At 40.1% G+C, this 19,945-nt stretch overlaps 1 protein-coding gene across 2 annotated transcripts in view; it reads left to right on the forward strand.

Annotated features, from left to right (window-relative positions):
• The first annotated feature begins 7,957 nt into the window (after window positions 1-7,957).
• Window positions 7,958-19,945, forward strand: part of SHPRH (SNF2 histone linker PHD RING helicase) — a 51,018-nt gene continuing 39,030 nt past the window's right edge. Inside the window, exons 1-10 of one of the 2 annotated variants that reach the window (XM_040554370.1) lie at window positions 7,958-8,111; window positions 8,569-8,647; window positions 9,647-10,320; window positions 10,742-10,871; window positions 12,775-12,993; window positions 13,325-13,403; window positions 14,158-14,308; window positions 15,064-15,169; window positions 15,670-15,926; window positions 16,373-17,068. In XM_040554370.1, the coding sequence (XP_040410304.1) occupies window positions 9,679-10,320; window positions 10,742-10,871; window positions 12,775-12,993; window positions 13,325-13,403; window positions 14,158-14,308; window positions 15,064-15,169; window positions 15,670-15,926; window positions 16,373-17,068 (2,280 nt within the window). In that variant the 5' untranslated portion in view covers window positions 7,958-8,111; window positions 8,569-8,647; window positions 9,647-9,678. The other variant, XM_040554371.1, reaches the window with a different exon arrangement.

Consider the following 19,945-nt stretch of genomic DNA (forward strand, 5'->3'; position numbering starts at 1 on the left):
TACCAGGGTACCAGAGCAAAACAAAATTCTGGGGTTAAATCACTTTTGGCGGATAATGACTGTAAGTGGCTGGGACAGTGTTACCAGCTATATCTGTGTGCTTGTGCTCAAGTTGTGCACTATGTTCACTAATGCATTTAGCTCAGCATGGGCCTGGATCTGCCCTAGGAGGCCAGGCAGTCAGGGCTGGTGGAGCCCTCAGTGCCCTGAGGTAAATGTACCTACTTATGCTTTGGGCAGGGACCAGCACTAGTGCAATTTGTGACAATCCATAAACAAGATGCTTATCAAGCTGGAAGATAAACATTCCTGCTTTTGCTGATATCTCTACACACAACATCATAGTACTGTTATTTATATCCTATAACATCTTAATCATTTATCACTTTCCGTCTGTGCTGCACACTCAGGACTTCATCTATTAGAAACATCTACAGGTCCATAAACATCCTACCCGAGTATTTCTGCAACCTTTTTACATTCTCTTTCTATTGCCTAGAGAAACAAACTGCAGTAAATAAGAACCAATACTTTGCTGGCAAAAAAAAAAAAAAAAAAAAAAAAGATTTATTTTTCTCTGTTCCTGCTACTTTCTCTCACAATCATTTTTCAAAGACAAGCCTGTTCTCCCATCTCTCTGCACCAATTACCTCCTCAGTTACAAGAGCTTATTTTTGTCCATGTGGAGCTGTGAAATTTTTCATTGTTTTATTGTGTGACAAGGTGTTGTTTTTGTGGTGTTTTTTTCCCCTGAGACTGCGTTCAGTGATGTATTGCCATTTCTGGTGGCTCACTTCCCCAGTCAGACGAGGTGGATGCCACCAATTCCAACTAATGAACAGTCTTGTGGTTCATAGATGGGACACCACGAAAGAAAGCACTTTAGAACAAAGCAAGTCAAAGCCAAAAACCCTCAAAGCACAGAAAGCAGGAAGGAGAGTAGGTCAAAACACAGTTTATTATCATGACTTCTGTATGAAGTTTGTAGTTGTAATGCTACATAACAGATGATGCACCCACCCTGGTGAGAGTACAGTATAAACGGAATCTTTTTGTTGTCATTGTTTTATAGACAAAACACAGTACATGCAGCTGGGTTTGGTTTGATTGGAAAAGGCAAAGGAAAGACTAATGAAAAGAAAATATCTACAGATATTGGCAATTAAAAAAAAATCAAGTTTCTATAATTGGAAACATTGACTATCTAAAGAAGTACCAAATTAGAGTACATAAATTGCTTACACCACTTGTGCTGGTTATAAATCACAAAGCAGAACTGTTAATTTGCTTGGGCCATCAGATCACACCAGGTTGGGCTTCTGTCCTTAGGCTTCCTGTGTTATCATGTAGAGAAGCAACAAACACAAACCTGGTACCCCAAGACAACTTCTTGTTACTCATTTCTCACTGTATTTCTAATTTTTAGGCCTAAGACACACATAAACATGGTTTGATTAACAAAAGTGTATGTGTATATATTATTGGAAGCACATTTATATCCAGAGATATTCTTTCTCATTAGTTAAGGTTGCTGCCTTAGCAAGTCAATGCCCCAGGCCAAAATAGAAGGTCATCTCAGGGATGCTTCACGCTTCGCTCTGCTAGACCAAATACTTGCTCCAGAGGTCCACACGACACCAGAGGACAGGGGGCTGGAGGCTTTGGGGCTCTTAATGTATATCATGACTGCAAGGGACCAGATCCCATTGCACTAGCAGTGCAACACAGACAGTTCTGCTGCCTAGCAGAGAAATGCTTCTCTGTAATCCCCTTGTGGTGTAGTGCCTCGTGACGGGATTCTTTGTCTCACTGCATGACAGGTTGTAGTCAGAAATATCCCCATGTCTTGTACTGGTTGGCAGTAACAACATCGAGATAACGCGTAACTACCCTGAGGCACAGGGCAGTTTGCTGACAGCTTTGTGATGTCTCCTTGGCTGTTTCATGCGCTGTTCAGTACATGATTCAACCCGGCCTCTTCCCTAAGCAGGGTTCCAGGTGTGTTCAAATATGAATTTTGGACAGACAATTGAATATAATGCTACTCTAAAGAAGGTGGTTATAAATCTTCTTTCATCAAGCGACATCAAAAATTATGAACTAATTTTAAGATAAAATCTTGTTAAACTTAAAGAAAACATATGCGGAGGCAGATTTTCATCTGTGTTAATTAAATGCATTAGTTTGTGGTGTGAGTATTGCAGATCTTTGTGTACTTCTCATTTTATAAATCAAGGAAATAATATCCTGATCATTGGTGAACTTCATATTTCTTCATATTCAGAAGATACAAAGTCTGCTTCTCACTTCTTTATAAGGGAAGAGGCCAAAAGAAAAATGTCCCAGAAGACTGCACATTTTTGTTTCAATGTCACTTTGGATTGCCTTTTTATCCACAGTGCAGACCACAGAGAAGAATTTTGCGTAAAAGAGACTTTTGATTGGTTTGATCTTTATATCAGAGAGTCAGCTATGAATTCAAATCTTCTCTTGCTCGAGTGTGAAAATGAAGATTTTTCACAGCCAAGAAAATATCTCTGACGAAAACACAGATAATGTCAGAAATATCCATCATGAGTGTCCTTCAACTCTTCTCTAAACTAGTGCCTTGTATGATGCTATAAATATCTATATTTTGAGCCTAAATTTCCAAGTGCCTTCAATGATTTTATAATACATACTTTACTTATTTATATTCAGTCATATTAGAGGAGTTGTTTTATCCCAGGAACTGCAAACTTTTCCCTTATGCATTCTTTATTATGTTAAAAACAAAACATAAACCAAGGCTCATAAAAGTAATATTAAAGCAATGAAAGCACCTTATTACCTTGATATTTAAATAGCTTCAAGAACTGTATTGCAAATCCTGGACACCTACTCTAGATGATATCCTAGATGCAACGACATGGTTATTTTCTTTTTCTGCTCTATATTTAGATAGTCTTTTTAACTGTCTTCTTGTGTTGGAAAAAGGGAGACGGGCTTCACTCCCACCAGTGACTGATCAGCTGCTACCGCCAGTCCTGAGGTCAGTTATCACCTGGTTTCCACAAAACCAGCACGCAGCTCAGCTGAGCGGCAGATGGACCAGGGTGTGTAAGAACTGCGTACACACGTGAGCCGAGACAGATGGCTGAAAGAGTGCTATCCTGTGGGGTGTAGATGGACTCCTCCAGGAGAAGCTGCGTAGAGAGGTAGAAGGGCATGAGAGATATATTGAACGCTCTTATTTTGAAGAAACAGAACCAAAGCCCTGAATACAAAGTGAAAAAAAGAGAGGTTTGTAATCCCGTGGCTACGTGGTAATGTTTTGTGCATGCTGGGGAGTTAGCCTACTGGCTTACATGATTGCTTTTGGCACATACAAATATTTTGTTCTTTGTAGCTCTCTGAAAAATATGTAAATCTTCCACTCTCACCTGAAGCAGCATTATAGACATGGATAGCAGCAATTTTGTGATGAACACTTTAAAAATCCCACTATGATAGCTAAATTACTTTAAAACACCAAAAACCAAGGAAGTTGCGTAGAGTTGAACCTATGAACATAATTTCCTACCAATGCACAGAATTCTGACTGTGAGTTTACTGATCTGGAATAGATTGGAGCCATATTATACCTCTGCTGTGGTACATTTTTTCATTTCCATCATATGGTGATTTTATCTATAGGATGCAAAGATTTTTCCTATTAGTTAACTAACTGATTAACAGTGAGTGGTTTTCTGCCTAATTTCCTGAGGCACACAGATACTCAGTTAGGTCTTCGGCATAATGTACAGTCATCGTAGCGCAGGGAATACGGTACACCTGCCCTCAGTTTTATTCTTTTGCTGCAGCCATTCACACTTCCTGCCGACAAAACCAACCTGGAGAAAAACACAACTTTGATTTATTTTAGAAAACTCCTGCTTGTTTCTGCAATTAAAATATCGGTGAAAAGACCCTAAAATATTGTATTTTGACTACTATGCTGTTCTCTCTTCCTCAACCTCCCTCAAAAAAGAAACCCTCCACAAAGTTGCATGTCTTCCGCTTTTATTTGCTTACTCTTTCTGGGATTTAAGAGTTGCTATTGAGATCAAAGGGGAATTCGTATCCATAAGCAAGAGAAGCCATGTTCTCAAGCGTGGTCAAAAAAAACAACCAAACCAAAACAAAACAAAAACACACAGTCTCCTTTTATGTCACATTTGCTTTTCTTTAATGGTTCCCTTCTATTTCCTTAAATTAAACGGCAATTTTCTTTTGTGCATTCAAGTTCTTTAGAACAGGAGGGAAATTACTAGGTACTAATCACTAGGATCCTTAGTTATTAGTTGCTGAACAGAAATGGGCATTCTTCCACCCGCTCTTGACCCTTATTTCAAAATAGAGCTTGTTTATCCTGAGAACTATGGAAGATATTTCCTGCAGAATGGGAGTGCGAGAAAAAGAGAGGCTCAGGCAGAAATCATTATGCAGAAAAGGCACCCTCTTGGTGCCATTGTATTTTCTTCTCTTCCGAAAGCAGAAAAGGTTCCTTTCTTGCTTACTAATTTTATGATAACATCCAGATGAGATGATAAATGAAGTTCACTTTCACAAGTGCTTTGTATTTTAAGTCTTTAAAAACACAATCACTACAAAAACAAAGCACAAATCCAAACCTTGGAGAGGAAATCATTAAACAGAGGACATGCATAATGTATAAATAAAACAGTCAATTAAAAGACGAGAACTCCGAGATTTACAGACATTAGCATGTGAAAAAGTTTGCAGAAGCACAGTTTGTTGTCTGCTATTTCTATAAAGATTCTTAAAGTGTATGCTGCTTGAACAGTTTCTAATAATGGGTGAGTGATTTGACTACCATCTGTGATGTTGCGGTGGTTTTGTGTTTTTTGTTGTTGTAGTTTTTTGCTTGTTTGTTCGCTTGTTTGGTTGGGTTTTGTTTTCATTCTTTTCCTGCAGGAGAATCTGTTGTGATGTTTTAGTTTAGACATTTTTGTCTGCCTTTGTTTGTGATGCCATATATTTGTATCAGAGAACTCCAAGTGAAAGAAGTGTTCTTTGCGCTTTGAGTGGGAAGGGGGTTAAGTTTTGTGGTCATCACTTCCTGGGGAAGCTTGAGTAAGGGCTAGGTAAGGTGGATACTGCTAGAACATTATGTCAATAATGTTTGTTTCTGTTTGAAGGAGATTGGGAAAATTTCTCTGGATGATTCACCACCTACTGGATTCCCAAGAAGAGCCTGTGGCAAAAGCTTAGAGCTCCTTCAAAAATTCAGAATATTCACTTAATAAAGAGCTTTGGGGGGATGAAAATCCTGAACTGTAAAAATACAAGCTGCCAGGGTAGATCCATCACGTCCAAGCAGGCATCATAGATTTATAATGGAGTAGGACATCACAATATTCATTGTAAACTTTATGGCTAGTTATAGATCCCAGAACATTAATAACACTGTTTCTTATTGCTAACCTTAGAATTAGATTTGACAGCCATTATGGATCTTTACAGGTAGCCCTTTAGGCTACACACATATAGCCTCTATCAGGCAAGCCTGTGGATACAATCTAGTTTCTGGCCAAGCGGCACAGCCTATATCCTATCTTCTGGCCTTTTGGAAGGAGCTGCACCCAGTCTGCATTTAAGCAGGACTGACCCTCAGCATGAGAAGTATCCTGAAACTTTTTGTGCCCCTCTTTGCTGCGAATGCCCCTGCACGGTCTTCATTAGGGCACTGGCCTCACATACCTCTTCAATCCCTCATCGCAACAGCTAGACAGTCATGCTAACAGTATAGTTGCTACTGGTGCTACTCTTCCTGAGGAAGCTTAACACCACAGACCTGTCTTTGGAGTGAGTCATCCAAACCCAAAATAAAAAGGCAAGTAATCCACATCAGCCTGTGTTCCCTGTATTCCCAAGTAGCTTTGGTTAGAGACTGAAGTCAAGGGGGTTTGTTCCAGTTAGCAGGCTTCCCTTTTCTTTCCTGTTTCCCACTACTGGTGTAACCCAGACTCATCAAGCAGAGGAGGAAGAGCAGCTACTGGTGGATCTCTGTCTTTTCTGTCAAGAGCAGGTGCAGAACCCTTGTGTGAGGGGTCCCACGTCTGAGGTCCTGCGCAGGAGAGTCTTCCCCACCCTAGGCTGACTGCATATCACTTTTATGACCCCCGTGCCTCAGTAACCATCAAGGGAGTTGCCCTCTGACTGCTCTGGCACATATCATTGGAGAGAGCCTCTTCAGGCTGGGAAAATCTGATGCTCACATCTTGCAACACGAACCTGGGTGTCAACCCTTGCTGGGAGCTGTCTACTCAGGCATATGGCTGCAAGCCAGGACGTAGGAGTGAAACGTGGCAGAAATTCCTAGGGAAGCAGAAAACTTGAACTGCCCACTCTCTTACTCATTGAGTCAACAGCTAACTCCCAAAAGGCACATCCAGAAACAAAAGGCATTTAGTAAAAAACAAACAGAAAAAGAAGTGGCTCTCAAGCCACCAGCTCAGCAGCACTTGCCGCAGTGCACAGGCCTTGTGCAAGAGCAGGCTCAGACACATCGCTCATGGGGTTGGACACCGTTGTCGCAGCTAGAGATCACAGAATGGGTAACGTGGTGAGCCGCCCCCACAGTGATCTGAGCCTGGCCTTAGGCTTTTTGGACTAGCAGGACCTTCTTCACACAGGGAGCTAAACAAGCTCTTCTGCCACCTCCACAATTTCTTCACACAGATGCTGGAGAACTTCCCAGCAGTAAAGCTGTGCATAGAGCAACAGAGCACCCTGAGGGCACCGCCAGCCCTGCCTGTCCCTGCCCACCCCAAGGCCACGACTCCACATCAGCCCAGGGCCACCAGCCCCAGCCCCAACAAGGCCACAGCAAGGCCTGGCTTCAGCTCCCTACAGCCCTGCCCCACTGCAGGCCAACGTCCCAGCCTGGCCTTGGCCTGTCCCTGTCCACAGGGCGGTGCCTGGTGTCAGGGCTGGGGCTGCCCCAGTGCTCCCAGTGCCCTGCTCCTGGTGGGCCAGGGGGATGGGATAGGCTGCCGGGCCCTGCCCTGATGGACCCACGGGCAGCCCTGACACCCACAGGGTGCACAGACACATTTTCAGCTGTTGCAAGGAACCTGCCCAGCAAACAGATTTGTTCCCTCCTCATCCCCTCTGCTGCTGTTATTCCTGTTACCAATGCACACCAGGGAGTATGGAGTTGTTATTTCACCTCTGTTCTGCAGTAATTTACAGTTTTAACATAGGACTGGGTGATGATTTTTAAGTGAATTTTCACAGAGGAATGGTCACATAGGAAGACGTGCACTGGGAATTGAGACAGACAAACTGCCAGCATGGCAGTGCCAGCACTCCGAGGGCTTCCTTCCATGCGGCGTACGCCACAGCGCTGGGCAGCTCCTCTGGGACCACAGGAGCATCACCTTTCCAGAGTGTCTGAGAACGGGGGAGAACCAGCCACAAAATTTTGCCAAGATTTTATCTGTAAAGACTAACAAATGGTCTAAATAGCTGCTACAAGAAAAATAAACAAACAAACAAACAAAAACAGAACATTTTTAATGGCTTTCTGATTTATTTACAGTTGTTATAATACAAGCCCCCAGGTGTGGATCTGTGTGTTTCACACGAAGATAAGTGCTCCCACATTATTTACTGACGTGCTATTTGCAGCTATGTGGCTGATCCTGCCTTTATTCAGTGACAGTTCCCGAGAAGCCCCCTCTTTAAACTCTTGCTCTTAGAGCACTTCAAGTACCTTGCGTTGCCTCCCCCCCCGCGCCTGCGCACACCGCCAACGACGCCGCGCCCTCCCTCCTGCCCCACCCCTAGCCCCGCCCCACTGCGGGCAACCCCCTCTTTCCCCGCCCCCTCACCCCTCGGGGGGGCACCGCGCATGCGCCGAACGTTCCCCCCTCACGCTCCTTGTTACGCTAGCGGGGAAGGGGGCGGGAACAACCGCTGGCTTTCTCACCTCCCATTGGTCGCCGACCGGGCCGGGGCGGGTGCGCGCGCATCGCCGTGCCCGGGCGGTCGCTGCCGCTGCGCGACGGGCCGAGGGCCGCCTCCCGCCACACACACCGGGCGTCGGCGGGGCCCGAGCCCCTTCGGTACGCGGGCGGCCGTTGGCGACCGTTGACAACCGTTAGTGGCCGTTGGCGACCGTTGGCCCCACTCCCCTCCTCGGGCCGGCGCCGCGGGGGGAGCCCGGCCGCCCCCTCCCAGCCGTGGGCCCCGCGGGGAGCGCCTCGTCCCGGCGGGGCTCGACTCGGGCAGCCCCGTCCCGGGGAGCGTCCCCTGCCCGGGAGCGCGGCCCGGGGTCCGGCCACGGCTGGGGAGCGGCGGGGCCCGGACCTCAGGCGGGGGGAGCGAAAGCGGAGCCGGCGACGCAGGAACCCGGCTGGCTGCGATGTCCTGTAAGACTCTTAAATTATCCACAATTCTAAGAATCTTGCCCTCTTCCCACACAAGCCCTTTAACGTTAGGATATTGGAATTAGTAGCTTAGAATGTTTGCCTCTCAGCTTCCGGTGTTTTGGTAGCGGTTGTGTCTGTGTTTCGTTAACAGCTGTGCGCAGAAGCTGAACTGGTATGGATGTGTAAATATTTTCCCGTCTTTGGTGACAAAGAAGCTGCTGTAATATGAGGTAAGAAATCTGTCGCTGTGTTTAAGCTCCTTAGAAGAACCCATATAACTGTCAAAGATAGTTTTCCTTAAAAATAATGACTGTTTATTTGACTATTTAAGTATGAGCATGTAGTCCTGAGTATGTAGTCATTGGTTTCCTGGATAAGTCTAATATTTCATGATTTGCTTCTTCGTGTGTGTTGTTTAGCATGTGTACTTTATTTTCTACTATTTTATCTATAAAATCTGTTCCTTGCCCAGGTTCTGGCAAGGAGCTGGAGGGGTAGCTTGAATTACCTTAGCAGTTAGTCAAAATCAGTAAGACAGTGCATTTAGTTTGCTGATTGCCACCGTGCATTTCAGTGAGACCAGAAGTAAGGGCTCCTCTGCAAGTAGTTTGTATATCCAGCCCACAGGATGCACAACTTCCTGGGAAAATAAAGTGTTCAGTCACTGGGGACTTCTAAGGACAGAATTTAGTAGCTTAGTCTTTAAACTATGTTTTATGTAGTGGCAGTTTCAGACTTAGCCCTCTGCTAAGTTTGCTTAAAGTTTCGTTCCCATGTAGGCTTTGAAAGAAAAGGAGGAGTACTGTGCATGTCTCTTCCCCACACCCGCCTCCAAATCTCTGGTACATCCTGCACTTTTGTTTATAGTGTTTCTTTTGCTGTCTCCCTCCACCCCCGGCTTTGAGGGATTCCAGTGCTTCTACATTTATATCTGTCCCACAGGATTCTGAGCAGTAGTGAAATATAGCATTCCTATTGATCTCCCTCTGTAACTGTCTGGCAGAATGAGCCGTAGTACAAAACAAATTCTTCACATCCTGCTTTGTGTAAGGCTTTTGCATAGGGACAGGAGATGGTCTGTAAAACTGCCTACTGAAGAGTTAAATTTCTTATTGCATATGCCTGTGTCCAAAACTTTGCAAGTTTAGCAGTAACTGCACCGTCAAACTTCAGTGTGAACATTTAATTTTGCAATACTTATCACTGACTAATATAAATTTATCTCACAGAGTCTGAAAATAGCATTGAGAAAAACGACAAAATGAGTAGTCGTCGAAAGCGTGCACCTCCATCAAAAATAGATGATGTGAAGAAAAAACAGCTCTGCTGGAATATGCATGAAGACCGGAGAAATGAGGTGATAACATTAGATGATGAAATGACCAATGAGGATGATGTTCCAGGCCCAAGCACTTCCTCTTCGTCCTTCATTGTTATAAATGATGATAGCACTGATGAGGATCTCAGTCAAAAAGAAGACACTGGTTCAAAGTCTGTTAAGTTTTTTACTGTTAACGACGAAGAAGACTCTTATTCCACCTTGACTCCTGTGTCGGTACAGCTAAATATTACCGTCCTGCCGTACCGTGCAGATGGGTCCTGGAAAGCTTTGTTGGGAGAATTTGCTCTTTGTCATCCTTCTGAGCAAATTCTAGCTGAGGAATTCCATGAAAGGGGCTTTACTTTGATGAGAGGAGACTCTGACGATCACCTGCAGGTCTGCGTCCATAAAAGAAGCGAAGAAGAGTACAGTAATGAAGCAAAAGAATACCTGGGTGCTTATGAACAAATTATTATGGTGGAACCAACTTTAGGTGGTGAAATATTGGAAGGCTTGAGATGGTTGCAAAAGAAAAAGATAATTGGCCTTTATCAAAGACCTGCAGAGGCTCAAGCTTTAAAGGTATTGATTCATACATCTATTTTTGTTGTTTTACGTTTTAAAATTTCTTTTTTGTTGGAATTGGGAGGTTAAAAACTGCTGAACAACAAAGTCTGGCGTCTGTCGTATAGTTTTATAATGTGATGAAATACATAGTTTCTGCATCCTTTTGCAAATGCTTTTGGTGTTTTCTTCTTAAGGCTATCTTTACTGTTGCACCATTACTAACACTTTACTCGAATCAAGGTAGCTTTTGTCTGTGACATACTGTATCTTCGTTGCTGTTATCTTGGCAAGGTTCATCATATCTGTCTGCATCTGTTAATTTTGAAAGTTTGGTAGCTAAGGTTTTTCCATGTAGAAGGCTATGAAAATTAGTGCTTTTATTTATAATAATATTAGCATTCTGATAATTAAACGATTAATTCTAAACCTTTCATAGGTTGGAATTTACCTTCTGGAAGCTGGGCTTAGTAAACCTGATTTTCTCAGTGATGGAGGTGGAAGACCCAAAAAAGCTAATCAGCTGATTCAAAAACTCATGGAAAAGTTCTATAGTTTTATAATTCCAGGTAATCTGATTCAGTTGAATGTTGATGAATACTTTTTGTTATTGAAAATGTCTCTCTTCAGTAGTTTCAAATATAAATGAAAATAGCAAGTTATTCCTGCTGTATAGATCAACTTTTTTTTAGGTAATATTATTAGGTAATAAACTTTCTGTATTAGTATCTGACTATTAATCATATGCTAATTAACTTGTGGACAAATTACAGATGGTAACTTTCCTCCTCTACAGATAAGGCTCTGAGGCACATAAAAGCTTGAGACCTTACCATCTGGGGAGTAAATGCAGATTTCTTTAATGCATGTGAATTGTTTGAACAGATTTACAGTAATTTGCCCAAGTTACCCAGGAGCTGTTTTAAAAAAAAAAAAAAAAAAAAAAAAAAACAGGAATTAAACTTGGAAAAGTTTTATTCCTGGTTTGGTGCCTAACACAACCATGGCAACAGATTTTTTGTTTGGTTTATACTGTAAAGCAATTGTAAAGAAAATTGCATTGATGAAGTTATGTGGAAATGAGGGAGGTGTCCTCTCTCTCCTAATGCTTTTATATTTGTTCTCTGCTGTATACTCATCCTGTTAACGTTCTTGTAGATGGTTTTGAGACTTTGTGTCAGGGATTCCATATCAAGTTACAGCAAGTGTAGGATAGGTGCGTTAATGAATCTGCAAAAGATCAAAGTTACACTTCACAAACACGGTAATTTCACTGTCATTTCCATGAAGTTAGGAACCGCTGTGAGAGGATCCCTTGGAATAGTTTCCATAGTTCTCTGGTGTTTGTGTCAGGTATATCTTTTTTTTTTTTTTAAGTGAGAGGTGTCACAGTGGTACTCTGATTTAGTTGTTGTGTCTCCCATTATCATTTTTTTCTTTTTTTTTGGGTATGATGTTATGGTTTTAAATGTGCCTTAAAGGTCACTTTGTGCTGATTATGCCAGGCTTGAATTGCTTCTTAATTTTGGTTTTCTGAGAAAAATGCTGCAAGGTGGCTTTCTCTCCAATACTAGCTAGGGTTAGTATCTTTCTTTGAACTGTAGAGTTGTACAGTTGTTCTTACATTTTATTAGTACTGATTTTATTTGAGACCTAAAACACTGTCAAAACTTGTCTAAGTCTTTCGTTGCCTCATCTTACTTCAGCTTCCTAAAATACTGACCCTTTAATTTTTCATGAATAGTTATTCTACAGTGCTTAAGTTCTGTGTACGCCCATATATCCAAATGTCATGGAAAATATGTATGTACAAGGCCTTCTTCCCTAAGTCTCCTAGAGGGTACATACTTCTCTTGAGGTAGGATTATAACTTCTGAAGTATGAGTTGTCTGATTTCTTGCAGTGATACAAATGATGGGAATTCCATATTGTTACGCTTCTATACTTCTATTTTTATAGCCAGATGAATAATTTAAAAGTAACATGAAAACTTATTAAAAACAACCAGAAAATCTCTTCAGTATGTTTTTATATCAAGAAGGACTTTATTTCATGAAAAATGAACAAATCCTTTTACAACCCACTGTGGTTTTCCCCTTTCTCTAAGTTGATCAACCCATGTGAACATTTGAAACTGAAATGCGAGTTATTTGTGATTCTGTATGAGCTGGAAATATTTAGTGGAAGGTATTTATTGCATAAATAAGACCTGGTCATTCTGTGCCTAAATTCTGAAGGAAGAGCTTTTCCAATTATATCCATTTCCATGATGGCTGTAGAATGTTAACGTTAGCATTTAGGAAAGTGTTCTTTGTTTCCTACTGCTGGTAGCTGAGTCAGGTGCAGTTGTGACATGTGTCTTAATGATGTTTTGCTTTGTTTGCTTTCACATCTTAAGTATGTTTCAGCAGAACTTACTGAAACGTTGACAAAAATTGATAATGCATCTCTTGAATGACTGGGTGTATACAGATGTGCTGGAGGAAGATGAAGAAGAATCTGACATGGAACTCGAGCGCCAAAATATCGAGGAGCTTTACGACTTTGTAAGGCATACCCATCAGCAGGATATCCAATTGCTGAGAGAGGATGTGCAGCATCCTGCCTTAATTCCCATTCTGAGGCCATACCAAAGCGAGGCTGTGAATTGGATGCTTCACCGAGAGAACTTCACAGGCACTCCAAGCAGTGGCAAGTATATGGGCCTGGAAAACTTGTATAACTGAGGAAAGTGGCATTGTATTGTCGGCATAATGTTTTCTTACTGTTTGATTGGAAGCTTTGTTATTTATTTCATTACTATTTTTATAAAAGCTGTTGCTCGGGTAGTGCACTAAATGAGAAAATAAATATGCTTTGCTGATCAGCAGGTGATACAGCTTGTTTGTCATGAAGCGTGGTGGAGGTAAATGTCTGCTTCTTTTATTTAAGTGTCGCAATAAAGCTAAGCAATTCTAAGTACTGTTCTAAGTACCGTTTATAGAGAAACCTTGTAATAGTATCATGACCTCTTTCTCCCTAGAAAATGCACTGCACTTCTTATGGCGAGAGGTCATCACTCTGGATGGAGTGAAAATCTACTATAATCCATTTACTGGCTGGTATGTTTCTATGGTCACCTCTTTAGAGAATACCTTAAAGCTGTTCTTTGTGAAAAACCTTATTGGCAGCTTTTACATGGAGAATACAAGATAATCCATAATTGTAGCTTTTCAGTTAACAACTAAAGAACTAGAACAATGATATATATGATTTTAAAGAAAGGGCAAATTGGAGTATATAATACATGGGAAAATAAGTAAATCTGGAGTTGAAGACAGTTCTTAAAAGCTGCTTGTATTTGATACAAGTTTGTGGTTATAAGATTAACATTCTTTTTAAATTAGAACGCTGGAGGCTTCAACCTGTTCTTCCAATGTTTTTAAAAGCTAAAGGAAGGAGGCAGCATAAGGCTTTTTATAAATGCATTTCTTATCTCAGTTTCACTTTTCTCATGAATTTGTTTAGAATAGAATCTTTTGCTAGTATGCTTTTTTCCTGATGTGTATATATAATTTTCAGAATACGAATATAAATTTTTTTTTTTTGGAGACTAATGTTGTAATATGCTAAGGTTAGCAAAGCAAAATCTATCGGGGCAGGGGTGTGGGGGTAACCTTTTGCTATACACATTCACCTTGATCAGGTTTGAACACTCAGAAAGCTTGCAAGCTTTTGTCAAGCTCAGCGTATCTGGTAAAAGATACTACCCCTTGCTTTGCTGACACTGTGCTGTGTGTATGTTCCTGAATGCATGCTTCTGTCATACCGTTCTGTAATCACAGATTTTCACCTGGGAATGTCCTTGTTTTTTAGTATTATCCGTGAATATCCATGTGCTGGACCTCAGTGGCCTGGAGGTATTTTGGCAGATGAGATGGGTCTTGGAAAAACAGTAGAAGTGTTGGCTCTTATTCTGACTCACACCCGACAAGACATTAAGCAAGATGATCTGACATTACCTGAGGTGAGACAACTAGGGTAAGATTTAATATGAGGAAATTACTTTTCAGATTAATTAAATGTGTTTTATCTCGTAAGTTTATTACTTTATTTTATATTAATCCAGAATCAAAGCTGGATTAAAGCATAGTAAAAACTTTAGCTTTTCACTATGTAATACTTGATGACATAAATAGTGGAGCAAATTGCATGAGTGGCATTTGATACCATTCTCCATTGTTGAAGGGGACTAGCAGGCAACTGCACTGTTAATAGGCTATTTTTTCCACACAATCGAAGAGTGTATAAATTTATAATTTAGTCTGCTAAGTCGGAAATCATTCTCCCCTTCACTTAATTCTATTAATGAGTATCAAACATCTGTTAGACAAGCTGTATTGCTTATCTCTTTTTGTCTTTCTGGCTGTATATACAATATGTATTTTCCTCTCCTTCTGCCCTTCCCCATCAGTAACCTCTATCAGTTACAGCTATAGATTCCCGCAACTTAGTTCTGAAGTCGCAGAGACCCTGAGGGGCTTGCTGGGCTGCTTTTCCATTTCAGTGTAGGGTGTTGAACACCATTTGCCAAGAAACTGAACCAAATGAGATATCATTCTGCCTACTTAGAATAAACTGAGCAAATTAGTGGGATCAGTGCTCTGTAAGAGTGCACACTTCTATAGCAGTTCAAGCTTTTTTCAAATGTGAAAAGATTAAGTTCAGGACTGCTGTGAAAAGATGTGAGCTGATAACACTATTTAATGTTGTCTGCCTTAGGGTAAGCTTGTGAACTTCTTTGTTCCACCTCAACCTTTAGAAGGAAATAAAAAGAAAAAAACAAGGGAAATGGAGCTGAAATTGAAAGAAAAAATACAATATCCCAGTAAGTGTTTCTGATGAATTTTTTAATACATTTTGCTTTTAGCATAAGTCTTGCGTTGACCATTTATGGTGAGTTTAAGGCCAATCTGTGCTTTTGCAGAATGAAGTAGTTCTTTTGCTGAGTACTTTGGTGTAGGGTTGTGTACTGTGAACAGGTCATCCACGTTTAAAAGTAAAGTTACCAACTCTGATGCCTGCTACAGAGTTATGTGTACCTGGAGGTCATTTTGTAAGAGTTTATTCATGAAACTGAAATACAGAGTTTCTTTCTAAACTTCAGTAAGAAAATTAAGAGGTAGTTATTTTTGTGGTTACTCAGTATTGAAATATGCATGTCTCATCTGAAAAAAAGTGATTTGTAAAACTACCTCAAGTAAAGCATTCTCAAAACTGCTGCCTGTACGCACTTTGCATTTTTTTTAGATAATCACAGTTCCTTTAATATGTGTTCTCCACTTTATCTGAGCTGTAGTTTTTTTTCTGCTTTGATTATACATACAGGCTTACGAGTGATGGTATTAGCAGCTGTAAAGGAGATGAATGTGAAGAAAGGAGTATCCATTATTGCAATATTTAAGTATATCAGTGCTGTCTATAGGTATGACGTACAGAGAAATAAACGTCTTCTCAAAAGAACTCTAGAAAAACTGATTGCAGAACGAGTAGTGGAACAAGTCAAAGGACATGGTCTGGCTGGGTCTTTCAAGCTAGGAAAGAATTACAAGGAACAGAAGAGACGAGAGAGAACCAAAGAACAGGTAAAACTTGCTTCGATAGTTACTTCAAAGAATGTTGCAAAGGCAGATCTTTCTACCCTGTTGCATACTGCTATAAACCAAGTTGTCTGTGTGACCCAGTTCTGTGATACTGGCTTATTTATAAAAATGGAAAAAAAAAAAAAAAAGCACCATTTGTTTTGAAATCCATAGACAAAGAAGCAGAAATTGTAAGTAGTTTAAATATGGGGCTGAAACAGTAACTGCAGTTGTCATAAGTCTTTTAAAATACTGCTGTAGGGGCTGGTAGATATATTGTTCTCACCATGGAGTTGTGTGGTAAACACTGGTAAGCATTAACTAAATTGTCAAACCACGGATTCATATAGAATGTTAATATTTATGTCTTGATGTTAAAGTCTTCCTTCCAAAGGAAGAAGAAAAGGTGAGGAGAAAGTCTGACAATCTTGTTTAATTTTACTTTGTAGATAGCAAGGACTTCAGGAAGGATTCAGAAGAAGCAGTTGACTGATGCTAATAGTCAAACCAAAGAATCAAAAAATAGTGATGTCACTTCTGAAAATGTCCTTAAAATCCCTTTACGAGTAGATATCGCCACAGAAGAACATGATTATTGTGCAACTAGGAAAAACAGCCAGAAATCTGAAGTAGATCACGAGAACTCTGTCAAAGAGAATGATGTTCAGCAGGAAGCTGTGGTCCCAAAGTCTCTTGACTTGCATGGCAGCCTCCTTGTTTCCAGTGATATTAGCAGTCATCCTGCTCGTGATGTTTCTAAAAGTAAAGCTGAAGTCAAACAGGAAATTCCAAAGGACCAATCCTCACATTCCCAAGAACATGCCAGCAGTAGTGTGCAGCATGCAAGTTCTGTATTTCCATTTAATACCTCTGAATATCGTTTTGAATGCATCTGTGGTGAGCTTGGATTGGTTGACTATAAAGCTCGCGTGCAGTGCCTGAAGTGTTCTTTATGGCAGCATGCGGAATGTGTAAACTACAAAGAGGAAAACTTGAAGATCAAGCCCTTTTACTGTCCCCACTGCCTTGTGGCAATGAAACCAGTTTCCACAGGAGCAACTCTGATAATTTCTCCAAGTTCTATTTGTCATCAGTGGGTAGATGAGATCAACAGGCATGTGAGATCATCATCTCTTCGAGTTCTGGTAAGATTACGTATGTTCATCTTCTGCAGAGTTACTTTATCAAGGCTTGGGGCTTTCTGTCTGACTCTGTATCATGTGAAGTTCAGAGGTTTCTTTGTCTATGTTGGAATTCTGTATTCCTTGCTGTTAGACCATCATGTCTGTTTTGGCAACAAGTGGTGCATTTCTTTTCCTGAAAGATGTCTGCACTTAGTTCTTCATTTTTTCATTATTAGTTGATCATTGGGAAACGATACAGTGAACTAGATATTCTTATCACATGGAAGCAAATCTTGAGTAGTAGCAACAAAGCATGACTTTTAAGAGGGAATGCTGAATATATGCTTTTTCCAAAAGATTACCGAGGAACTTAGGAAGGCCTAACTATAGGTGTTTCAACAGTATCAACCTCTCACTGTATACTTGCATGCAGGCAGCTTCCTGACAGGTGCTTCTCACTTCATTCTAGATAAAAACATATTTTGGTAGGTAAAGAATATACTTTTGAATTCTTTCTCAGGCTTTAAAGAAGTCTTGAGCCTTCAAGTTTGCTTAAAATAACACCGTTACATCTTGGGCACTTCTCTAGAATGTCTGACATACGGGTTAGGACGTTGCTTGTCTGGAGACCTTGTATCATCTTGATTTCTCAGTCATTGAAATAAACATAATTACACATACAGTAATTATGACTGTACAGGATTTTTTTTAATGTAGCTATGACAGTATTCAAGGGTAAGCATTGTCTTTTATTAAACTGAATTTATTTCAATTCAATTATTTGTCTGAACTAGATGATCTCTAAGGTCCTTTCCAACCCAGACCATTTGATGATTCATAACGTAGTCAAGTCTTGTCCTTCGTAGTTTTAATGAGCAAAAACTTTTGTAATGGTAAGGTGTTTTGAGATCCTTAGATCCTTTATATTTTGAATAAGGGTAAGTAAGTTGATAAAAAGAATCTTCACAACCAAGAATATATCTGATATCTTCAGTTATCCTTCATGGAAGTCCAATGTACAAATGAATTCTAGGCCTCCAGTAAGTTGTGTGTGTGAGTAGTCTAACTAGTTTAGATAACTAGCTTTAGTGCAGCAGCTAACAAATGAGTAGCTTGCACAGTTTTCATGGGACCTAGTCCAAGTTTTATACCAGCTTTGATGAAAACTGTCAGAAATAGATTTACGTGGTAACAGTAGAACAGCTTAAATACTGAATGTCAGTACTTTAAAACTGTGACACCTTCCATTCTAAGACACTGTTTACATTTTCTTTTAACTGCCAACTGTAAGTCATCCAGAATGGCTTTCAGTGCTGTTTCAAATGAAAAGTTTTTTTTCCTGTAAACTTAAAATGAAATGAATGCAGACATTTCAAAGAACAACTTTCCCATGTTAACAGATCTTGCATTGCATGTGAATGATGTTTTTTATTCTTTCAACTGCTTATAACCTGTGGGAAATTCTATAGATTTTGTGTAATAGAATAAGGAATTAGTATTTATCAGTAGGTCTTGCTTTGTAGCAGGTTGTCTTTTCCTGCTGCTGTGGAAACAACCAAAACTTGGCCAAGCTACAAACCTCCAGAAAATCTGTTCACAAATGCTTCGAAGAGATCGTTAGACTTCAATAGCTATTTTTCCTTAACAGTTGCTTCAGTGAGCGTGCTCTGTGCTTTGGTGTTTTGTTTTTTAAATCTCCTTCTCTTTCTCCCTTGTTCATGTGCGTTAACCAGGTTGTACTTGCTCAGTTCTCTTGTTCTGGGGCTGAACAGAAATGTTCTGCAGGAGTTTCTTGCAGTTGACAAAAACTTCGTTGCCATATGCAGAAATGTAGAGCAAGATGATTACTGGAGTAAAAAATACCGTAACAATGAAAATAACACTTAATTTTAACAGTGAAAATTAAACAGATCAAGGGCTAAATAGGGGGAAGATCAAATGAGGTTGTATATCATCACCTCAGTTTTGGTATTTCTAATTATTCTGTTGCTTGAATTAAGAGAGCATTAAAGTTTGTTACCCTGAGGGACTGGGTATCTTAAGTGATTAAAAACAAGCATTTGTAGACAACTTTAGATAAGAATAGACTGTCTTGATTAGAATGTTTATATAATCACAGAATGAGAGAGACATAGAAGGATATTAGCTGTTTGAAGATGAGACTAGAATTTAGATGTTTTCTAAAAAGATGGGGATATTCCTGTATCTGTGAGAAGAAAATCATACCTATTTTAATGCTGGGATTAATATACAGTTCTAGGTGGATGGTAAGAAGTAGCCAATGATTTTCTTAAAAAAAAAAAAAAAAAAATGTAGTAAGCAATGGATGCGTGTAATTTTGAAGAGCGTTCCTGAGATAAATGGGGAGCAAGAGAAATAAGTTTTTTATGGGAAACGGGGAAAAAAAGTTGATTGCTATATAGCTCTGGTAATGATCGCTTTTAGCTAAAAATCCTGGGGATGACAAAACTCTATTTTTGTAAACGTATTTTACTGATTGTTTGCTATACCACACATTATTTGAAATTTTGACGTGCTTTGGTATTTTGAGTATATTAGGACTCATCATATTAGCTGTGTTTTAGGTATAAAATGCTATCACGGGGAAGCATATAGTAAAATGTTTGGTTTAGCTTGTAAAATTTTTATTGAAACTGCTCCATGTTTCCAAAAGGATTGTACTTAAAATGTTGAGGGAGATAAACTACTTCTGATATTACAACAAATGTCACTATGAAAGATTTATAATATTCTGTTGGTGCACAGGGAACTGTTTCTCACTAGGGTGTTCTTTCTATGTCATGAGTCTCTGTGGAGATACTTTTTGTAGATAAAACATTACCCAGAGTATCATTTTCTGTTTTTTAACTATTTTATTTTGCTGCATGCTACTGTCTT

Source organism: Cygnus olor, chromosome 3 (assembly GCF_009769625.2).
Source record: "Cygnus olor isolate bCygOlo1 chromosome 3, bCygOlo1.pri.v2, whole genome shotgun sequence".
Classification (NCBI taxonomy): Eukaryota; Metazoa; Chordata; class Aves; order Anseriformes; family Anatidae; genus Cygnus; species Cygnus olor.